The sequence below is a fragment of the Sapajus apella genome, unplaced genomic scaffold (assembly GCF_009761245.1).
Source record: "Sapajus apella isolate SASKATOON/1434 unplaced genomic scaffold, GSC_monkey_1.0 scaffold94, whole genome shotgun sequence".
In the NCBI taxonomy this organism is placed as follows: domain Eukaryota; kingdom Metazoa; phylum Chordata; class Mammalia; order Primates; family Cebidae; genus Sapajus; species Sapajus apella.
The window spans coordinates 816,589-840,133 of NW_022437034.1; the positions used below are offsets into that span (position 1 = coordinate 816,589).

General features: G+C 51.6%; 2 protein-coding genes across 6 annotated transcripts in view; one reads left to right on the forward strand and one right to left on the reverse strand.

Annotated features, from left to right (window-relative positions):
* HK1 (hexokinase 1) overlaps positions 1–5,391 on the forward strand; it is a 117,191-nt gene extending 111,800 nt beyond the window's left edge. For all 3 annotated transcript variants that reach the window (XM_032256182.1, XM_032256183.1, XM_032256184.1), the window contains 2 exons: positions 2,024–2,257; positions 4,504–5,391. In XM_032256182.1, coding sequence (XP_032112073.1) covers positions 2,024–2,257; positions 4,504–4,648 — 379 coding nt within the window. In that variant the 3' untranslated portion in view covers positions 4,649–5,391. The remainder of the gene's footprint in view (positions 1–2,023; positions 2,258–4,503) is intronic.
* Positions 5,392–6,554: 1,163 nt separating this feature from the next.
* Positions 6,555–21,237, reverse strand: TACR2 (tachykinin receptor 2). 3 transcript variants are annotated; one of them, XM_032256187.1, is made up of 6 exons: positions 20,249–21,237; positions 18,962–19,156; positions 12,578–12,731; positions 11,047–11,243; positions 8,718–8,828; positions 6,555–8,223 (listed from the first exon to the last, which is right to left on the reverse strand). In XM_032256187.1, exons 1-6 carry the CDS (start codon positions 20,722–20,724, stop codon positions 8,187–8,189), a joined length of 1,170 nt encoding a protein of 389 aa, XP_032112078.1. In that variant the 5' UTR covers positions 20,725–21,237; the 3' UTR covers positions 6,555–8,186. The 3 variants fall into 3 exon arrangements, with proteins under 3 accessions (XP_032112078.1, XP_032112076.1, XP_032112077.1); XM_032256185.1 differs by having other exon boundaries at positions 8,613–8,828; XM_032256186.1 differs by lacking the exon at positions 6,555–8,223 and having other exon boundaries at positions 8,232–8,828; positions 20,249–21,218.
* Positions 21,238–23,545: the final 2,308 nt, after the last annotated feature.

Consider the following 23,545-nt stretch of genomic DNA (forward strand, 5'->3'; position numbering starts at 1 on the left):
TTTTTTTTTTTTTGAGATGGAGTTTCGCTCTTGTTACCCAGGCTGGAGTGCAATGGCGCGATCTCCGCTCACCGCAACCTCCGCCTCCCGGGTTCAGGCAATTCTCCCGCCTCAGCCTCCTGAGTAGCTGGGATTACAGGCACGTGCCACCATGCCCAGCTGATTTTTTGTAGTTTTAGTAGAGACAGGGTTTCACCGTGTTGACCAGGATGGTCTCGATCTCTTGACCTCGTGATCCACCCGCCTCGGCCTCCCAAAGTGCTGGGATTACAGGCTTGAGCCACCGCACCCGGCCCAGCATTTGTCCTTTGTGACTGGCTTAATTCACTTAGCATAATGTCTTCCAGGTTCACCCGTATTGTGGCACGTGTCACAATAACCTTATTGTTAAGGCTGAGTGATATTCCATTGCATGCACACACTGCATTGTGTTTATCCACTCATCCCTCCATGGACACTTGGCTTGCTACCACTTTTTGGATATTATGACAAATGCTGCTGTGAACACAGGTGACCAGTACCTCGAGTCCCTTCTTTCAGTTTTTGTGTGTGTATACGCACCCCAAGTGGAATTGCGGGATCATGTGGTAATTCCCTGTTTAATTTTTTGAGGAACCACCGCATTGTTTTCCACAGTGGCGGTAACATTTTACGTCCCCACCAGCGGCCCTTGAAAGCTCTAGTTTCTCCCCATCCTCGTCAACACTTGTTATTTTCTGGGTTGTTTGAGAATAGCCATCCTAATGGGTGTGAAGTGGTAGGGAAAGTCTTTTCAAGCACAATAGCAAAGAAAGAAATCATAAAGAAAAACTGCCAAATATAGCTACATAGCATCTGTAAGTAAAAAAAAAAAAAAAAAAAGTAATCAAACTTAAAAGGCAACAGTAAACTAAGGAAGACATTTGTACTGCGTATGACAAGATGCCTGGCAGGGTGTGGTGGGCTTTGGCAGGTCTGCTCTAGACCTGCTCTTCTCCACCGACTGTGTGCTTTCAGTGAGATACTCCGTTTCTCCCAGCCTCAGTTTCCTTATCTTTAAAATGTGAATAGTCACACCTGCATTGGTTGGTTGAGGAGTAAGGTAATGTATGTAAAATACATGTTACGTGGTAAGTCCTCCAAGCAGCATGGCTGGTCTTCATCGTTTCCATCCCAGTCATCATCATCTCTTTCCATTTAACATAAACAAAACAAATATCCCGGGAGAAGAGTCTAGAGACATAAGAGGTTTATCTGAGTTTATATGAGACATAAGAGCTTACATGGTCAAAGAACAAATGAAAAAATATCCTCACTAATAGAGGAGAATATAAATTCAACCACAGTGTTGTGATGCCATCTTATAAAACTGTCAAAAGTTGTAAAAAATGGTCTTTTCCACTGAGTGTAAGTGTGGCCAAATCCTCTGCTGAGGAGAGAGTAAATTGGTACAATTTTCTGAAAGGCATCTGGCAATGTACAGCAAAAGCTCTTTCACCCAGAAATTTATCCTAAGGAAAAAAATGAGACTTGCACACAAAGGTTTATAAACAAACTTCATCAAAATGTTTCTTTATAAGAGCAGAAAATTACAATTAACTTGAATTTCTCCAAACTGGCTAAAGAAAGCATGGTATGTCCCTAGTATGGAATACTGTGGCAGCTGTTTGCAGTCCTGTCTGCAGATAAGACTGTGGGAAATTGCCCAATGTGTGAAATGGGAAAAGAGGAAGAAAATCACATCTTGACGTCAAGCCCATTTTGCATATCTCGAGAAACATACCAGCTAGGAAAAGTAAACTGGAAGAAAATATATTAAAATGTGAATAGCATTTTCCTAGATGTTGACATAGTGAATGGTTTAAATTTTTCAATTTTTATTTTACTAGATTTGCCAGATTCTCCACAAGTTAACATGGAATGCTTGCCCTTGACTCTATTTGTGGATGAGTACAGTGACTGAGGGCCTGTCCTTTGGAGGCGGTCCCCAGGCTGCTCTTGTGGGTCCCGTTTCAGCCAGCCCTCTGGCTTTTGTCCCCCACAGTGACCGATTAGCACTGCTCCAGGTCCGGGCCATCCTCCAGCAGCTGGGTCTGAATAGCACCTGTGATGACAGTATCCTCGTCAAGACCGTGTGCGGGGTGGTGTCCAGGAGGGCCGCGCAGCTGTGTGGTGCCGGCATGGCTGCGGTGGTGGATAAGATCCGCGAGAACAGAGGACTGGACCGTCTGAACGTGACTGTGGGCGTGGACGGGACGCTCTACAAGCTTCATCCGCAGTGAGTGGGCCTTCCAGTTGGGATGCACAGAGCTTACTGGGATCCCTTTGGGTTAGGGGATATCAGGGTGTGGTTCATGCTGGGGAAATTCCCTGCCAGAGCCCAGCCAGCCTGAAGGCTGTGGGATCAGGAACTGGGGATTATCTGGGATAAGGTAATGAACAGTTTGTAGGGTTTGACTGAATCCTTAGGGAGACAGAGAAGTGGCTTCACTTTGCCAGCTCACACCAGTGACATGATGTGACCCTCACCCCACTCCTCCTGGGCCCCGTTAGGCGGGGGCTTGGCAGTGGGAGAGAAGGTGAGGGTGAGGGTGAGGGTGGGCATGGGCTCACTCATAAGCCTGGTGAGCTGTGGTCAGGCCAGAGGCTATGTGGGTGAGTGGGGAGACGATATTAAATTTTTCAATTTTATATTAAAAGGGGAGGAGCTGGTGCAGTGGCTCACACCTTAATCCCGCATTTTGGGGAGGCCTAGGTGGGAGGGCTGCTTGAGTCCAGAAGTTTGAGACCAGCCTGGGCAACATAGTAGGACGTTCTCTGTACAAAAAGTATTTGAAAATTAGCCAGGCGTGGTGGTGCACGCCTGTAGTCCCAGCTAATTGGGAGGCTGGGGGTTGGAGGTAGAGGTTGCTTGAGCCTCTACCTGCCAGCCTCAAGGAGGATTGCTTGAGCCTAGGAAGTAGAGGTTGTAGTGAGCCCAGATCACGCCACTGTACTCCAGCCTGGGCAACAGAGTGAGACTCTATCTCAAAAAATAAAATAAGAAAGGAGGAGAGCCACTGCCTTGTTCAGCTGCTGAATCAGTTCGCTAAGGTTGGAAGGGCGGGAGTGGTCTGGGCTCTGGGCTTCCTGGCAGGGAGGGGTAGGGAGTGGCCTCTCTCTGGTCAGGCGTCTGACCCCCCATGCCAGAAAAGGACATGTTACTCCACTTGCTTTGTGATTGTGATCTGCATGTCTCAAAGCTTGGCTCTTAGGAATAGGGTGACCATGTTATTTATTTATTGTCTACACTAGGGTACTCTTGCCAGTCAAGAGTGCTAGTAATGATTGCTCTGGGACTGTAGGCAAACTAAGACCATCCCAGATAAACGAGGCCATAGTGTCACCCTAATTAAAGCAACCTCACCTGACTCAATGTATACATTACCTGCTTACCTCATGGCCGTGGCTTGGGATGGAACCATCTGTCTTGCTCCATCCTTACCTCTGTCTCTTCACCTTAACAGCTGTCCTTGCCATCAGCTGAGGCACCACACAGGTGTGGTTTAGAGCTAGGCTTTGGAGCCACATGCTCTTGGATTTAACCCTGGCACCGACACTTAGAATCTATGTGCAATTGCATACTCCCTGCAAAATCTCATCTTCCTCATGGGATGGCAGCCTCTGGCAGGACTAGAAATTAGATCTATAAAGTAAGAGGCACCTAGTAGGTCCTCAGACTTCTTGGCTGAAGTGTTCCTCCCGCCTTGGCTTCCCAAAGTACTGGGATTACAGGCATGAGCCACCACACTCAGCCCACCTGATAGGTCCCCAACCAAGGGCAGTGATTACTTTTGAGAGCCCCTCGCCCCAAGCATCTTCAGCCTGGCCCTGTTTTTCATTTTTAGCCCAAATTGCAAGGATGTAGATTCAGCCCTTGTTCAGAAACTGTCTTCACTGGAGGCATTCTTGTCTTTGGGGGCCAGGCTGTTAATGGCGGGGGTCTGGGGGTCTCAGGGCTGCAGCTGGGGTGGCTGATATTCCTGCATAGCCTCCTGATCGGATCCAGTGCATGGCCAGCTTGGGCCTGCCTCATTGATCCATGTTGGCCCCTAATATCCTCCTTGGTTTTCAGGTCCCCTTGGTGCTTCAGGCTCCAATGTGGGGTGTGTGCCAGTGTGGTTCATGTCCTAGCCCTCAAAAGCCATACAGAGCAGCTGTGTTTGGGTTCTCGTTGGGCCTCCCTGCTGAAAATTCTGACAGTGGGATTGACCATAGGCCCACTTTCCTCCCAGCCGTTCTCAATAGGCCGCAGCTGCTTCTAAGCAGCCTCCCTCCCAGCCGTGTTCACACCCTTTATTGTAGCGTTCAGAGTCTCTTTGACTTCCAATGCTTATGCCCCGATAAAACGCTTCACAAAGTCAGAGGATCCTAAGTGGAATCATCACCAGTTGGGGAGTCTGTGTGTGCTTTGGTGTTTCCGGGTGAGCCCTGCGTCCCTCATCTTCCTCCAACTACCTTCTCCGATTTTCTTGTCCTTTTTAGCTTCTCCAGAATCATGCACCAGACGGTGAAGGAACTGTCACCAAAATGTAACGTGTCCTTCCTCCTATCTGAGGATGGCAGCGGCAAGGGGGCCGCCCTCATCACGGCCGTGGGCGTGCGGTTGCGCACAGAGACAAGCAGCTAAGAGCCCGGGACCCCCACCTGCTGCCCCTCCAGCACTTCTCTCTTCGAGTGGCAACCCCTACCTTCCCAGCGAGTCGTGCTGGGAGACGCCGGCACCACGGCCCCCCAGTGTGGGGAGGAAAGCAAACTCCAACTAATGGTGTATATTGTAGGGTACAGAATAGAGGGTGTGCTGTTGATAATATCTCTCACCCGGATCCCCCCTCACCTGCCCTGCCACTCTGCATGGTTTGACTTCGACCTGGTCCCCAACGTGTGAAGTGTACTGGCATCCATTTCTAATGTATGCATTCATCCAGCGGAGTTATTTATTGGCTGGAGATAGAAAGTCGCACCACCTGACAGGCCTTCTGGGCCTCCAAAGTCCATCCTTGGGGCTCCCCGTCCCCGTGTGAAATGTATTATCACCAGCAGACACTGCCAGGCCTCCCTCCCGGGGGCACTGCCTGAAGGCGAGTGTGGGCATAGCATTAGCCGCTTCCTCCCCTCCTGGCACCCACTGCGGCCTGGCGTCCCATCGTGCTGTGTCAATGCCACAAAATTGTGTGTCCGTGGAACCAGTCCTAGCCACGTGTGACAGTCTTGCATTCTGTTTGTCTCGTGGGGGGAGGTGACAGTCCTGCAGGAATGTGTTTTGTCTCCATTTGGGTAAAAGGAAGCAACCAATGAACAATGCCATCACTGGAATTTCCCACCGCTTGTGAGCCATGTCGTATGACCTAGTAAACTTTGTACCGATTCAAAGACCTGAGTGATGCTTAATGGCTGGGGACGGGGCGACAGGTTGGGGGGTGCGAGGTTTCTTAGGATGTGTCAAAGACCAAACACTGGGGAGTTTTGTGGCCTTCTGCGTGACGGAGCTTTTATTTTTGAGACAGAGTCTTGCTCTGTCACCTAGGCTGGAGTGCAGTGGTGCAATCTCAGCTCACTGCAACCTCCACTTCCAGGGTTCAAGCAGTTCTCCTGCCTCACCCTCCCTGGTAGCTGGGATTACAGACACCCGCCACCACGCCCAGCTAATTTTTGTGTTTTTAGTAGAGACGGGGTTTCACCATGTTGGCCAGGCTGGTCTTGAACTCTTGATCTCATGATCCGCCTGCCTTGGACTCCCAAAGTGCTGGGATTACAGGCAAGAGCCACTGCACCCAACCAGAGTTTGTTTTTTTTTTTTTTTTGAGACCGAGTCTTGCCTTGTGATCCAGGCTGGAGTGCAGTGGCACAACCTCAGCGTACTGCACCTCTGTCTCCTGGGTTCGAGCGATATTCCTGCCTCAGCCTCCTGAGTAGTTGAGACTACAGGTGCGCACCTCCACGCCCAGCTACTTTTTGTATTTTTAGTATAGATGGGGTTTCACTATGTTGGCCAGGTTGGTCTTGAAGTCCTGACCTCAGGTGATCCACCTGCCTCAACCTCCCAAAGTGCGGGGATTACAGAACAAGGCCACTTGGCTTCCAGAGACTGCTTGGCTTCAATGAGAGTACTGCAACACTGGTCCCCTCTGTGTCATCCCCACATGGATCCTGCCTTCATCTTCCTCTCTGCCAACTCTAAGACAGGATGAAATGTGCCCTGCCCAACCCCTTTCCTTTCGCCCCACCGAAACACAGATGAAATCTTGAAGCAGCCCAGGGTGGCTGTACTCACCCCGTCCCGGATCTTTTTTCTTTATTTTTAAGTTTTCTTCATTTTTTGTAGACAGAGTCTCACTATGTTTCCAGGGCTGGTCTTAAACTCTTGAGCTTAAGCAATCTGCCTGTCTTAGCCTCCCACAGTGCTGGGATTACAGGCATGAGCCACCATTCCCGGCCCACCCGCTCCTGGATCTTAGATTTACCCACTCCCTAGGAAATTAACCCTTGTCTGACCTCTTTACTCTCCCTCCCCACCCCCACCTCAAGAGATTGCCGTTCTATCCCCAGGCTCTCATTTTGGATTCTCCCCAAGCTTTTGGTGAGTTCCATGTCACTCTGCACCCAAGCACCCTGTGATGTCCCAAGCCACAACCGCTCTAAGTGCCTTCCCGCAGGACTGACTGCAAGACCACCTGGTTTGGTGACCACCTTTATTGGGGCATGGTGCTGGTGTCTATGGAGCAGTGATTTTTACGGAGAACACAGACAGCATTACACCTTGCAATGTGCATTGACGATGTTATGTGGTTCATCCACCGGGGAACCAGGGCGTGGAGGCTGAGTCGGCAAGCAAGAGGAGGTGTACCCTAGGAATGGGCTGGGCCAGACCTGGAGCTTTCTGGGAGTTGGGACAGCTGCTCTCCGCCCTCCAGCTTCCTGCTGCAGTGGGAGTGGGAGCTGTCTGCTGCTTTGTAGGTGGCTTTTGTGTAAAATAGTTAAAAGTCATGGCTAACAGCCAGATGTGATGGCTGACGCCTGGAATCTCACCACTTCAGGAGACAGGTGGGAGGAATGCTTGAGCCCAGGGGTTCAAGAACAGCCTGGGCAACATAGCAAGACCCCATATCTACAAAAATCTTAAAAATTAGCTGGATGTGCTGATGTGTGCCTGTGGTCCTAGCTACATGGGAGACTGAGGCGGGAGGATCCCTTGAGCTCAGGAGGTTTAGGCTGCAGTGAGCCCTGATGATGCCACTGCACTCCTGCCTGGCTACCATGTATTGGGCACTTCTCTGGTCTGGCCTGCTAGTTTATAGATATTACTGCCATTGTTCCTCACAGCATCCCTGTGAAGTAGTTTTGATACTGGGCAGAGGAAGAGGCTCAGGTGTGACTTGCCTGAGGAAACACAGCTGACTCTTTGGACTCTTAATCACCATCTGCCTGGGCTGTATCTGACGTCTTAGACACTGAGGCAGAAAGGCCCTCGGCTGCCTCACAGTCACTGGGCTTTGTGAAATAAGAAGTTTCCTCCCTTGTATGCACAGCCTGATGGTGAATCAGTGTCATAGTTGCATTGCCCACAGGTACGTTTTGTTTGACTTACATAAAGCTTATGAAAATGTGGGCCAAATTCAACACATCTGGAAGACTCACATACAAATCTGGATTTACAGCTTCTATGGAAAGATGTAGAAGATCTAGCAACAGTGGGCTCCCATTACCACGTGGCAACGTTTGTCCAGAGCTGGGCAGTTCCTGTCCCCTTTGAATGCCTGTCTCCAGGTTGCCATGCTCCCACCATTCCCTAGTCCCTCAACACTGAGGCTGGAAGTCAGTTGCCTTTTATTATCACATTTGCAGTTTTTCTTTTGTAAGTATTCTTGCATGCTCCAGGAAGGCATTTGAGCTTGCATCTCCTAGATTAGATAAATACCAGCTCACACTGTCTTTTCTGACCTTTACTGGATCCCCCGAGGTGCTCTCTGAGATGAGGGGCTGAGTCCTTGTAGAGTCAGCATCCTTTCTGGAGTTCCCAGCCCCATCTTGTTTTTGCATTGGGATATTGAAGCATGGGGCATGCACTGAACTTCCAGATCTGGTCTTCCTGATAGGCTACTTCTCAAAGGGTGCCACACTCATTCCGCAGCCAGGCACAAGGCTTCAGGGTTCAGTAGGCATCTGTCTTAGTCCATTTGTGTTGCTTTCATGGAATACCTCAGACTGGGTAATTTATAAAGAAAAGAGGTTTATTTGGCTCATGAGTCTGGTGGCTGGAAAATCCAAGATTGGGCAGCTGCATCTGTGAGGGCCTAAGGCTGCTTCTAGTCAAGGTAGAAAGTGGAAGGGAAGTGGTTGTGTGCAGAGAGATCACATGGTGAGAGAAGACGACAGGGAAACTGAGGACACCATACTCTTTCTAACAACTTGTTATCTTGGGAACTGGTCCATTCCCACAAGAGTGAGGATTCACTCCAGCTGAAGGGCATTAATCTATTCATAAGGGATCCACCCCTAATACCCAAACACCTCCCACTAGCCCCTGCTTCCCAACTGGGCCACATTGGGATCAAATTTCAACATGAGTTTTGGTGGGGATGAGCAAACCATACCCAAACCATAGCCCCGATCCATCTTGGGGATGCCCCGCCTCCCCATTGGTAGCTTCGGACGGGGCTGCATCCCCAGCCATGAACAAAGTCTCCTTAGTGTGACACCTGTTGACTCTCGTGGAGAGGGAGGGCGTGGGAGTCAGCTCGAGCTTATCTTCTTCGGTGGGTGTGACCCACGGGCAACAGCGGAAGGCAAGCCGGAATCCAGAGCGGAACCTAGGGAGCGAGGGGCATGGCAGCTGTGATGTGACTGCCCCCACCCCCAGGAAACTGTCCCCCTTCCAGAGGAAAGTCACTGTCTCTCTCCAAGAGCCTCCCATGGCTCGGGGGCTCTTGAGAGACGCTTTCGTGGGTAAGTTTGATCTGTGGAAACTGCCAGAATGTTCTGGAGCTGAGTCTAATGAATGAAGTGGGTGACTAAGCTGAATTAGGCAAACAAACAAAAACTGCCCAGCATGATTACAAACAAAAAACAATACAAAAACCCAGCAGATGTTCCTGTTTGACTTGTTAATTGGCTTCTAATGAAGGAATCAGAGAAGAACCTGCTAAAACACAATGGAGGCTCTGGCAACTCCAGAGAACGTGGATGCTTTCCCAAGGGGACTGCTTTGAAAAACCCACACTCGGAGCCACCAAGCTCTGGTGCATTTGCCTGAAAACAAACAGCTGTCCCCATGGCAGCATGGAACAGGAGTTCAGAGGAAGCATACACGGTGAGTGGAAGAAATCAGACAGCAGAAAGGGAACATGGGGTGCTCAGAGAGGGAATGGTTCAGAAGTGATGTCAGGATCTTGTAGAGCCTGGGGTGCTGTTCAGACTCCCAGGGACTGTATCTCCCTTGGGTGGCAGGAGAGTGACCAACCCACAGACACAGTGGGCTGGTGGCCCCTCCCTGATATCAGAGTCCCTGTCTCCGAGTTCTCAATCCCACAAGTCTTTACAGGCTCACGCCCGTAATCCCAGCACTTTGGGAGGCCAAGGCAGGTGGATCACCTGAGGTCAGGAGTTTGAGACCAACCTGGCCAACATGGTGAAACCCCACCTCTACTAAGAATACAAAAAATTAGCTGGGTGTAGTGGCATGCACCTGTAATCCCAGCTACTTGGGAGCCTGAGGCAGGAGAATTGCTTGAACCCAGGAGGCAGAGGTTGTGGTGAGCAGAGATCTCTCCATTGCACTCCAGCCTGGGCAATAAGAGCAAAACTCCATCTCAAAAAAAAAAAAAGAAATGCATGGTGTGGCGGTAAGATGACAGGCCCTGGAGATGCCTGGAGTCCTGGCTTTACTGTTTGTGGTATGAGTTTGGGAGCATCTTCCTTTCTGAAGCTCACTTTCCTCATCTGTAGAATGGGGATGACACCTGCTTCTCTATTATCTACTTCCCTCTCAGGAGATAGAGGGTTCTGGCCCCCAGTAGGCATGCAGAAAATCATTGCTCCTTCCGTTTGGCCGGTCCCAGGTGGGTGAAACGTCTGAGCAATAAAGACCCCAATGGCATTATGAGTAGGCTGGCTACCTGGCCATGGAGGTGACAAAAAACACAAACTAAGAGGTCCAAGGCCAAGCTCTCCCACATCATTGCCTCACTGAGGTGAGACTGTGTCCACCTCTTGCTGCCCCTGACGTGCCCACCTTCAGGGTTTCCTTTCCTACAGCTGAAAGGTCTGCTCTGCAGGAGGTCTCCTGGGGCTGGGGTCCTGCCTGGCTCGTCACCCCCCACCTCTCCAGGCACCCCAGAGCAAGGGCAGGCCCCTCTCGGGGACTGATTTCCTCGGAACCACAAGGGCTAGGGAGGCTGGATGATGCCAGAAGGAGAGTGAGATTCTGGCCCTCTCCTTCCTGACTGTCTCTGCCAAGGTCACTTCCCAGCTGCCCTGAAAGCCCCTCGAGGACAGGGCATGTACTGTGTCCTTCCTAGGGAGGAGCTTGCCCCATCCCTGTGCTGCCCGCAGCCCCCATCCACTGCTTCCACTGCAGGACAGGCACTTACTCGGCTCCAGGAAAGCCCTCAGTAGGAAGCTCCTGAAAATATGAGAAGTCAGTCCCTCCTGTTACCTGGCTCTTCTTTCCTCCGTCTGTCCTGTCCCCTCTCTCTGCCTCTCCCCTTCCCTCCATCTCTGGCCCTCCCTTCTCTCTTCTCCTTGCCCCAGACACAGAGCCCAGAAGAGCCAGCAGGGACAGGCGGTGAGAGCTACAGCCGGGGAGACTGGGCAAGGCTTTTCGGAGGAGAGGGGCTCAGGCTAGGCCCAGGCCGAAGGGAGGATGGTGCTGGGGGCTGAGTGTGAGGACGGCTTTCTCACGTAGGCTGGGGGCATGGGGGCACAGGCTCTGGCAGGAGCGAGGGTGGATGCTTGAGCTGTGCAGGGGAGCCTGGGTGGGCCCAGCAGTGGGGCCCTGAGGGCAGAGGGTGGGGCTGGAGTGGGGCTCACCTGTGGTTGAGGCAGCAGTAGATGATGGGATTGTACATGGTGGAGCTCATGGCCAACCAGAAGAGTGCCAGGTAGACCTGCTGGATGAACTTGTGGCAGTAGATGTCCTCCTGGAAGCTGCCCAGGAGGAAGTAGAGGTGGTAGGGCAGCCAGCAGACGGCGAACGTCACCACCACCAGCACCATGGTCTTCACGAACTGGTCCAGGAGAGGCTCAAGTTACTTCTTAGTCCCCAAGCCCCAGCCCCAGCCCTCCAAGGTCAGACGAAGAGCACCCCTGGTACCCGCCTGGGAATCTCTCCATACTCAGAGCCCATTAGTTGTGTTACTCGGGCCCCTGAGCATCTGATGCCCAGACATTCCTGAGCCCCCAGCCTCAGGGGCTTTTGCTCAGGCTGGTCCCTCTGCCCACACTGCCATCCTTACTTTGAAGTCCTCACTCCTGGAAGCCCAGCTCAATGGCCACTTCCCAAAAAGGTGTGGCCTGCATTCACTGCAGCTCCCCCTCCCTGGAGAGTGGCTGAGCTCTCTCCCTGAACCCCATCCCTAGGAGATATCATGTCAGCTATGCGTTCCCAGGCCGCCCCCTCTCCGGGATCCGTATCTACACAATCCTTCTCTCTGTGGGCTGTGAGCCTCTGCCCAGGGGTCGGCTCCCTTACCTCCCTGTCCTCACAGCCTGGCCCCTGCAGCACACTCCTGTACCATTCAGCAGCCCAGCATGCCAATTACAAAAGGTCTGGGGGCTCTGGGCACCCTGATCCTCACGTAGGATCTGGGTTGAGAGCCCTAGTGTGGAGCAGGTGGAGGCCAGTGCTCATGAGGGGCATCAGATGGTGCCCATGTCCAGCTACCTTCCCGAACTAACCTGGGAAACATGCCTATTGTTGGGTGAGAAGCCTTTGACCTGGCAACATGATATCGTTAACCCATTATCTCCCCTGTTGCCTGGCAGGAAGGGGGCAAGGACAAGCTTGGACTGGAGGAGGGTGAAGGGCCTGGGGCACCGAGTGCTACATCAGGACCTTTGGGGGAGCCTGGATGGCAGGAAGCAGGGGGCACTGGCACTTCCAGAAGAGGCTGGAGACAGATTTGATGAAGCTGGACAGTCCTCTGAGGTCCGCAGTTCCAGCCTTTGAGGGCTCTCCTGTGACTGTCTAGGCGCCTTCTGTAGTTCTGTGGGGCTTCTTAAATTCAACATTCTGATTATTCAGAAAGTCTAAGATTTTAATATTTTATCATTCTAAGATTCTTGGAGGTATCTGAATTCTGTGGGGCTTTAGGAGTCCCTGACTCCCCTAACATTCTGGGAAGTTTCTTTAATTTTGTATTTGGCGAAAGACCAAAGGCAAGTCCACCTGCCTGGGAGGAACACGGTTAGGCTCTGGTCCCAGGCTTCCCGCAAAGGCAGCTCCCGTAAGTTTCTCCCGGGCGCCCCCTTGCGGGCGGGTCTTGAGACGGCAAGGGCGGCCCCCCCCCAGGGCGGAGTCAGGCCCCGCCCCGCCCCCGCCAAGCCCCGCCCCCGCGCCCACCTTCTTCTTGGCCTGCAGGTGGCGCAGGTTGGCACCGTGCGCCTGCTGTCCCGGCACTGGGCGCCTCCAGAGCGTGAGGCCGATGACGCTGTAGGCGACGAACATCACTGCCAGCGGCAGGAAGTAGATGAGGGCGATCACCACGAGGTGGTACCTGCGGAGAGAGCCGGAGCCTGGGCAGCGGGCGGCCCGAGGGCAACTCCAAAGGCTGCCGGCGCCGGGTCCTGCGACCCCGCGGGTACCGTGGAGCCGCCCTCTGCGGGACCACCGTGGGCGCCGACTAGGGCCTTGGTTTGATTTAAACAAAAATAAAGGGGACATTGGGTAGCCTGTGTGCCAAGAAACGGCTTCCCCTGCAAAAGGAACGACAGCAGTAGCCCTGCGTCCTAACATGTGATAGACACGTGCCAAAAAAAGAAAAAAGGAACGAAACAAATTTAAAAATAATTTGGTCGGCCGGGCATGGTGGCTCACGCCTGTAATCCTAGAACTTTGGGAGGCTGAGGCGGGCGGATCACCTGAGGTCGGGAGTTCGAGACCAGCCTGAGCAACATGGAAAAACCCCATCTCTACTCAAGCTGGGCATGGTGGCGCATGCCTGTAATCCCAGCTACTCGGGAGGCTGAGGCAGGAGAATCACTTCAACCTGAGAGGCGGAGGTTGCAGTGAGCCGAGATCATGCCGTTGCACTCCAACCTGGGCGACAGGGTGAGACTCAGTCTCAAAAAAAAATTAATAATTTGTTTACAATTTAAAATAACATTAAGCACAAAGGAGGATGTAAAATTATCCCACTCCCACCACTATTAATATTAGCATTAACAATTAATATCTGGCATGTTTTATCCAGAATCATATGTATGAATAGTAGTCATCCCGCTGGGACTTTCACTTTCTCAGGTTTCAGTTACCCCTCTCAACTGCGGATCCAAAATAGGGGAGGACAGTGCCACAAGATATTTTGAGAGAGACCTCATTCATAGAACTTTAATTACAGTATATTGTTATGCTTGTTCTGTTTTATTAGTAGTTATCGTTCATCTCTTGCTGTGCCTAATTTATAAGTTATACTTTATTATAGGTATGTATGTTGAGGAAAAAACATAATTGTGTGTGTGTGTGTGTGTGTGTGTGTGTGTGTGTATAGAGAGAGAGAGACAGACAGAGAGAGTTCTATCTGAAGTTTGAAGCATCCCCCAGGGGTCTTGGAGTGTATCGTACAGTATAACCATATATGTATGTGTTCGTATACATTAGATTTATGTATATATATATAATCTGTCTGGATGGATAGAATGGCTTGTGTTAATAAGGCTCCATCTGTGCCAACATCGCTATGGAGCAAGGGGACAGTGGAAGAGTGCCATATGTCACATGCTGCTGTATCATCTGCTTACGGCTCATCAGCATTTGGCTGGGAACCTCGTTTGTGTCAGCAAATGCCCTTTCATTCCACCTTTGAGCAAGTCGTGCAGAGTACCATTGCGTGGCTTCTTACCCCGTCCCCAGGGAGGACACTGGGTTGTGCTGACGCTTTTCATTTCCTTTTGGAAACAGTGTAGGCCGGTGTGATGGCGCATGCCTGTAATCCCTAAACTTTGGGAGACCAGGATGGGAGGATTGCTCGAGCCCAGGAATTTGAGACCAGCCTGGGCAAGACAGTGAGACCCTATCTCTGTAAAAAATTTTTAAAAATTAGCCAGGCATAGTGGGGCACACCTGTAATTCCAGCTACTCAGGAGGCCGAGGCAAGAGGTTCCCTTGAGCCCAGGAGACTGAGGCTGCAGTGAGCTATGATTGGGACACTACACCCTAGCCTGGGTGACACAGCAAGACCCTGTTGCCAAATAAAAAAGGGGGGGGAGACAGTGTTCCCAGCTCTCAGCTCTCTGGTTTCTGAGTGACGCTGAAGGGTGGGGACTGACTCCCAGGCAGGTCTGCAGTGGGAACCTGTGGAGACAAAAGTGACTCCATCTTGGATGCCATTCCCCCATGTTGCCTTCTGACTCATCCCGGTCTTGTGAATGCCTTTGATTTCTACTTTATCTACTGTCCCTACCATAAGAGCATGTCGACCTTGATGTTATTCCACAGATCACAGGCTGTGATGCACACGGCGTTCTTGCCTGTTCTGGGGGCCGCCTTTCGTTGTCGTGCTAGAGCACGGATACCCTTTCCCTGTGGTATACAAACCTTGCGTCTGGGGAGTGCGAATGCGGAGTCCACCTGTCTCGTGGCCACCCAAGTTTCCGCTTCTGTCTGTAAATTCCCTCAGCAAGTCACCCAATACTGACAAACTAAATGTGTCTGCCTCCTTCTTTGGGTCTTGGCTGCTTTGGCATTTGGGGGCCCCGTTTCACCGAACAGAGTTCTCGGAGCATTCCTCCAAAGGGCCTAAGACCCCTGGTCCTGCCATGTGACCTTTTTCTTTCTTACTGGGAGGACCGAGGTGTTCCAAGCACCCTGCTTCTACCTGCCATGTGCTAGCCTTGCTGGGTCCCTTTCTAGAGGTGCTGCCACCCCAAGAGAAGGGGGCCCATGGTGAAACCGCCTTTGCAAAATTATAACCGAGGAAATTATGACAGTGAAAGAAATCAGACCTAACCGACCCTTTCTTGCTTCTAATCTTTAAGCCGTCCTTGTTCATTCCTGGGCATAGGCCGAACTAACTTTGGGAAGGAATTCAGTTCATGGTTTGACTCTGAAACAAAATTGATAACAGCCCTTTCCCCAAAAGACCCCCTTCTTGCCCAGGGACCAGTCTGCCTTTGCAGGACTAACAAATGAGCTACAAGATTAGAAATGATACCTTAGGGGCTATGCAGCCTCTGGCTCCAAGAGTCTGAACCTCCCCAAATTCCTGGGGGTAACATCACTATTATGAAACCTAAGATTAGTGATTGAGATATTTTGCAGACCCTGTACTCAGTGGATCAGCTGACACCATCCAGACCACGTAATCTGACTCAACCAATTCTGCCATTGCACCCAGGAACAGAAAATGGCAAGGAAACCTCACTTTGACCCGCTATGATTCCACCTCCAACCTGACCAATCAGCACTCGCCACTTGCCAAGCTCCTACCTGCCAATTATCTTTAAAAACTCTGATTCCTGAATGCTAAGGGACACTGATTTGATTTTTTTTTTTTTTTTTTTTGAGATGGAGTTTCGCTCTTGTTGACCAGGCTGGAGTGCAATGGCAGGGTCTTGGCTCACCACAACCTCCACCTTCCAGGTTCAAGCAATCCTCCTGCCTCAGCCTCCCAAGTAGCTGAGATTACAGGTGCCTGCCACCATGATTGGCTAATTTTGCATTTTTTTTTTTTTGTTTGGGTTTCACCATGTTGACCAGGATGGTCTCGATCTCTTGACCTCGTGATCCACCCGCCTCAGCCTCCCAAAGTGCTGGGATTACAGGCTTGAGCCACCGCGCCCGGCCTAATTTTGCATTTTTAGTAGAGACACAGTTTCGCCGCATTGGCCAGGCTAGTCTCAAACTTCTGATCTCAGGTGATCTACCCTCCTTGGCCTCCCAAAGTGCTGGAATTACAGGCATGAGCCGCCACACCTGGCCTGATTAGAGTAATAGTAAAACTCTGGTCTCCTGCACAGCTGCCTCTGCATGAATTACTCTTTCTTCATTGCAATTCCTGTCTTGATAAATAGTTCTGTCTAGGCAGCAGGCAAGGTAAATCCACTGGGCGGTTACGACGGCTCCAGTAACTCTCTCCTAAAGCCTTGTGTTTAGGATTCTGCTTGGGTGCTTTTGGCAAGCATGCCAATTACAAGAGATTCAGGGGCTCCTAGACTCCCTGATCCTCAAGTAGGCTTTGGGTTGAGAACCCCAGTGTGGAGCAGATAAGAAGGGAGGAGGGCCAACGAGGACAGGCCCCATCGCCTTACAGAGTGAGGAGCAACAGAGCCACCTGTCTCAGTGTCCAGATGGGGAAACTGAGGCCCAGGAAGTCTGTTATATCAGTCTACAGATTTCATCACGACCCCATTTCCCTTTTCCTGAGGGTCAGCGCAATGGAGTCAGAACAGGGCTCTTGTCCAGCCTCTTGTTTAAAGCATGGTCTTAGGCAAGTCAGGGCTTTCCCTCAGCCTCAGTTCCCCCATCTGTAAAAGGAGGAGGCCATTTCCAAGTCCTTCCTTAGTAGGAGCCACACTCCTCTGCTGCTTGCTCCCAGGATGTCATGCAGGACAGGATTCACTCTGGGCTAGGTCTCCATGCAGAAAGGAGAGGGGAAGAGTCCGGGGGCCGTCTTTTTGTTTTGCTTGTTTTGAGACAGTTTTGCTCCTGTCACCCAGGCTGGAGTGCAATGATGTGATCTCAGCTCACTGTAACCTCCGCCTCCCGGGTTCAAGCAATTCTCCTGCCTCGGCCTCCTGAGTAGCTGGGATTACAGGCAACCACCATCACGCCTAGCTAATTTTTATATTTTTAGCGGAGACAGCATTTTACCACATTGGCCAGGCTGGTCTCGAACTCATGACCTCGGGTGATCTGCCCACCTCTGCCTCCCAAAGGGAGTCCTTTTGTATTTTGATTTTGGGGGTGTGAGCACATGTTCCCGGAGAGGGCATCTTTAATTTCATCAGATTCCGACTTACACACAGTTATATGAGCCTGTGTGGATAGAGCCCTCATCCTAAATCTCTAAATTAGGCATTCCCCCAGGTAAAACAGTAACACATGCTCACACTTAAAACCAGGCTTTCCCCAAATCCTTTCAGAATTTTAAGTAACACCAAAGTATGGCTTTCCTAGCCCGCCCTGCCCGCCTGTTTTTCCCAGTTGCCTGAAGCTGGGTTGGAACTTGCTATTCCCAGAGAGCTGGCTCGCGCAATGGTCCTGTGTTAAGGTAGAGAAACACTGCCCCCAAGTGGCCAGTCTCAATATGTTCCACTCTCCATCCTTCCCTGAGCCAGAAAGCAGGGCACTCCCCATATATGGATATCACCCTCGGTGAGTTGGTGGGGTGCAGGGAAGGGGCAGAGACCCTGGGCAGGGTCTGTCCTCAAGACTCATCAGTCCCCAGGAATGGCTGCTCAGAGGAACGGCACCTTCCCTAGCCCTGAAGCCCACAAGAGCAGCCTTCTCCTGGCAGGTGCTCAGGACAGATGGCGACCAGGCAGGGAGGGTGTTGGAGGAGAGGTGTGTTGCCATGGCTACCTGGCAGCCCTCACCTCAGACCATGCGCATCTTCATGCTTGGGGCAGCCGGGGCTTTGGGAGACTGATCGGCCACTCCCAGGTGTGTTTTCGTGTGCCCCCCATTTAAACTACCACATACTGGGTAGCAGTTCTGTGCTAGGCATGGCATGACGGGCTTCACATTCACTATCTCACTTACGCTCACAACAACACTTTAGCAAGGTACTATGATGAATCCTAATTTTAGAGAAAGCCAGAAGTTCAGAGGTTACGTGCGTGCGAGGCCCGGCCAGGCGGGAGCAGGCGCGACTTGTGCCTGGCCGCTGACCCCAGAACCTCAGTCAGTTCTTTAGCCTCTACCAAGCAATGGCTCGGTGTCTGGGGACCACAAAGACACTTTGTGAGATCCTCAAAAACTGAGGCTGGAAATGGAGAAAGGACTCACCCAGGGTCACACGGTAGCTGGGCCATGCCTGAGTTCCTCTACCCCTGCCCTCCCTGCCTCAGCGTGAGGCGGACACCAGGCCTCCTCCTGAAAATGTCCCAGGCTCCATCATGGATCCTTTCTGCCTCAGTCTCCTGGCCCTTTGTGGCCTGAGCACGTAGAGAACCTCCCCCGCACATGTGCCTACACACGTCCCTAACACGTGCCTGTGTGCACACACATCTAGAAAGATGCCCACGCACTTGCACATGCACACACAGGCACACACAGGCAGAAATGAGTGCTGCATGTGCATGTGACATGTACAGTCACACACACATGTACATGCGTGCCTATCCTTATCCGAGGATGCACGGGTACGTTTTGGAGGAGCAGAGTGGTGAGGAGATTGGGCCCTGAGCAGGACTGCGTGGATTTAAATCCCTAGCTGGATTCGGATGACTAGGAGGATCTGAATTGCTAGCTGCGTGGTATTAGGCATGTTATTTAGTTTTTCAGTGCCTCAGTTTCTTCATCTAAAAAATGGTAATAATAATAATATAATATATACCCCATATTGTTAGGAGAATTAAATGGATCAGTGTATGTAAAGTGCTAAGAACAGGTCTGCTACTTTGGGCATGTTGCTCACTAAACATATAGGTAATTCACATAATCCCATGTACATTCACTCGTGTACAGCCATGCACACACACCACACATGCATGGACGCACGTGCACGCGCGCACACACACACACACACACACACAGCTGCCCTCGACAGTCCCCCAGAGGCCTTACAGGAGTAGTGTCTTGCCCCTGCTGTCTTCAGGCCAGGCCACCACGCACTTGGTGGCACCCTGGTCCATGGTGATGGTGGAGTAGAAGCACTGCGGGGAGGCCAGGGCAAGAGCCACCAGCCAGATGCCAGCAATAACCGCCTTGGTGCTGGGGGCTGAGAGCCGAGGCTGGAAGGGGTGGACGATGGCCATGTACCTGTGAGCAGAGGGCAGCGTGAGTGGCAGGGGCTCTCCAGTTAGCCCAGCTCCCTCGTCCCTGTCTCCCTCTCCCATAACCCAGGCCCACACCCTCTAGCCCTTCCCTGCACTGCTGCCATCTGCCGATGTCATAGTCTCAGCCGATCTGCAGAGAGCCTGCTGGGCTGGTGACTCTCCCACAGCCACACAGCACACTGATGCCTTAGCCCCAGCCCGGGCACCTCAGCCCACCAGTTCCCTCTGGGCACGGACATGCCTGTGGATGGCCACAAGAAAGTCACGCTGGAAGTCTATCTCGGGGCAAGGCTGAGCATCTAACTTTAGCCTGAAGCTCAGCCCTGAGCAGCATCAGGAAAATAATTGGCCCTTTTAGATGGTAATTGCATGCAATGTTTTTAAATCTTTTGAGTTGGAGTCTGGCTCTTTCACCCAGGCAGGAGTGCAATGGCATGGTCTCAGCTCACCGCAACCTCTGCTTCCTGGGTTCAAACAATTCTCCTGCCTTAGCCTCTCAAGTAGCTGGGATTACAGGCATGCACCACCACACCTAGCTAATGTTTGTATTTTTAGTAGAGAGAGGGTTTCACCATGTTGGTCAGGCTGGTCTCAAACGCCTGACCTCATGATCCGCCCACCTCAGCCTCCCAAAGTGCTGGGATTACAGGGGTGAGCCACTGCACCCAGCCTGCATGCAATCTTAAACTTCTCCCCTTTTGTAATCTATCTGGAATGAAAACAACAGTATAAGACATTTCCTTGGAGTGAAAGAAAGACAGCAAAACAAAAATCAACTCCAGGAAAGAACATTTTGGAAGATTTTAAAACACAGCCCACTTCCCCTACAGACTTGAACAACCTGTCTAGTACAAAATCCCTCTTTGTGTCTAACCCTCACTCTACCTGCTTCAGTTCCACAGTCCCCTCACCTTCCAGATTCATAGTTTTAGATGATGACCAGATTTGGGAAGCCATTCCCTTGGTTCTACCTGAACTTAGTGTGTGACCACAGACACGTCACCACCCCTATCTGAGCCCCGGCTTATCGAGGAGGCTCCCCCCGCCACCCCAGCTTCCCCAAGGCCCCACTTGCCTGTCGGCGGCGATGGCGGTCATGGAGTAGATGCTGACAAACATGGCTGTGATAGGGAAGAGGTTCTGGAAGTAGCAGAAGGCGCGGCCAAAGTACCAGATGTTGTGGCTGGCATAGACAAAGTTGAAGGTGGCGTTGAAGGCAGCCATGCAGAGGTCGGCCAGAGCCAGGTTGACGATGAAGTAGTTGGTGACCGTGCGCATCCTCCGATGGGCCAGGATGATCCAGATGACCGTGGCATTGCCCGTCACGGCCACCAGCACCAGGGCTAGGTAGGCTGTGGCCCACAGTGCCAGCTGCCAGCTGGGCATGGAGAAGGCTGTGGTGCCCGTGATATTGCTCTCAGGGTCAGATGAGACATTGGCCTCAGTCACAACATCACAGATCCCCATGGCTGCTTCTGGGTCTGGAACAAAGGGCCCGGTTCCTCGGCACCTCCCAGATTTGCTATGGAAGAGAACTCCCCTTCGGAGCATGGGTATATGGGGGCAGGGAGAGGAGCAGATGCCAAGGGTGGTGGCGCGTCAGGAGAGCCGGGGGCCACTCCTAGGTCTCAGGCAAAGATGAGTTGGGCTGAGCACAAAGCCCAGTCCAGAGCCACTGTCATTTCAGATTCCATCCTGCCGGCCAGACTTCTCGAATGTCACGTGGAAATAGAGAATTCAAATTATAATGTCAGAGCAGAAAACATCTTATAAATCAACCCCTTCGCTGAAGAGGTGGAAGACAGAGATTCCAAGAGGGGGTGGGACCAGCCCAGGTCACTCAGGAAGCTGGTGACAAGTCAGGACTCAAACCCAGGTTTCTCCTCTGGTAATTCAGGAAACCTTCCCCGTCAGAGTCTCTGGAGTCCACAGGTCAATGGCACCGCAGTCTCTCTCCAGGCTTTGGGGTGCGAGCTGGGCGAGGGGCTGGGTGCCCAGGACTCTGCCAGCTGCCAGCCCTCGCCGCAGCTTCCCTGCCGTTCTCTAGGGCAGGGCCAGTGGGGGTCTTGGCAGAGGTGCTGCCTGCTCACGAGGTGGGGCTTTGGCTCCCACCCCGGTCCCACCCCCTGCTTGGCCTTGTCTCTTGAAAGATTTAGGACTGGCTGCCAAGGCAGGGAGAGACATGGGGGAGACGGGGCTGGTATGGAGGGCACAACTCTTGGCGGGTGTTTACTTTCAGCCCAGGACAGGAGCTGCATCCGAAGAATGAGTCTGAATGCAGGCGGAGTTTGAGCCTGGTTTGGGGACTCCAGGCAAGTCTCAACATTTCTGAGCTCTGTCTGCCCCATCTAAAAAATGTAGGGAAAAAATGGTGTGCATCTTACGGTACGTTTGTGAATTTTAAATGAGACAATGCGCACAAAGTCTTTTTAGCATGGGGGTTGGTACATAAAAACTATGGTAGAGTTTCTAGCCCTAAGGGAGGACCCCACAGCACCGGGCTCTCTAGGAGAAGACAGAACCCAGAATGTTTCCAGTGAGTTCCCAGGTGATACTGATGCTGCTGGCACCAGGATCTCACTTTGAGAACCACTGTCTTGGGACAAAGTCAGGGCTCTTCTGGGAATCACAGCAAAGCTGGAGTTCTAACCCCTGAGAAGCTGCACTAGGTTTGCCCCATGATACCTGCACAGTCATTGACTGCGTGCACGTGTGTGAAGCTGTGACAGTGTTTCTGAGTGACTGTATGTGTGGCTGACATGTTAAGATCACACACACGCATGAACCTGTGCACACCTGTGGTGTGTGGACCCTGAAGGCAGGGGAGGCTTAGTGGGAGTGGTGGGGGGTGAATATGTTCTTCATTAAAGCAGAGGAGGCCTCTCATTCATCATCAAACCCCGCCACAGCAGCCTCTGTGCTCCCAAGGCTCTGCCTTTCACAGCCTGAGTTTCTTGTGGCTGAGCCACGGCCCCCACGTCCTGTCACTTTCCTGCCTCTCACTCTGTGTTCTCTTGCTTCCTGGGGTGAGCTGGGAAAGACCTTTAAAGGTCTCTAATGCTGAAAAGATTATGCCACCCATGGAATCCAAAATAAAAACAATGCTAAACCATAATTCATGAAACAAACATATGCTGAAATTGAAAGAGCTTCTTTTCAGATTTTTCTGATTGTGAAAGTCTGGGTAAACTCACCAACAATCAACACTGAAATTGTATCTATTGTTTGGTGTTCCTGCTGTGCAGATGTGAGGAGCATGTGCTGGGTCTAATAGGAACCCCATCCTTGCCCCTGGGGAGGGGGTATTTCCTGGGTCCCCAGCCCTCCTGGGGTATGTGTGCGTTTCCTCTCTGGAGCAGCCTGTTTGGACTTTGGACCCTCGCAGAAAGGTCTCTGCCTTTGATCTCTGCTGATGGTGGCCACAGTAGCAGTACTTTAGGGCGTGCTTCGTCTCCTGCCCATCTGGCCAGGGTCCTGAAGGGCAGAACGTGCGGAAATAAGAATGGAAGCCCAAGACAGCTTGCTCTCTTTGCTGTCCTGGCAGCGGGAATTTGTTGAGCTTCAGGTGCAAACAGCGCAGGGCTGGTGCTGGGAATACCATGGACCCCTCAGTGGTGACTGAGCAACCCCAAGCTTCTAGAAGGATTGGCAAAACCTGAGCTATCTGAAATAACAAGAAATTGTTGTTGATTTTAAACCTGTAAATTCTCTTAGAATTTGGTTTCCCTGAAATGAGTTATTTGCTTTGTGATGCTTGTTACTTACTGTTATATTTGAGAAAACGAAGAATAATGTGAAAAGCTGAGATGTGACTTGTAACTTTGGCTTTGCTAAGATGTAACTTTGGCTCTGCTGAACTGTTCTGGTAAAAACAGGAATTCTGTGAAAGGGAATAACCACATAGCCTGACTCCTGGAGAGAGATGACAGCGCTTAATGGGCTACTCCTTGCAGAGAGACTATAAACGGACGTGTAATGGAGAGGCTTATTACCTGGATTCCTTTCCCAGAAAAGGCATATGGAATATGGCCCTGGAAAGGGAATGCGACCCTTCTGGAGATCCTATAAACAGACGCATTAGGGGCGACCGACGTGAGGAAAAACCTCTGTGGGTGAGATAAGGATGAAAACATCTTTCTAGCCGGGCGCGGTGGCTCAAGCCTGTAATCCCAGCACTTTGGGAGGCTGAGGCGGGTGGATCACGAGGTCAAGAGATCGAGACCATCCTGGTCAACATGGTGAAACCCCGTCTCTACTAAAAATACAAAAAAAAAAAAAAAAGAAAACATCTTTCTTCTCCCACTGCTCCTCCAGGCCTGCATGGAGGCCCCTCCTCTTGCAGTTTTGTGGTCAGGCTGGTTGTCCTGTGTCA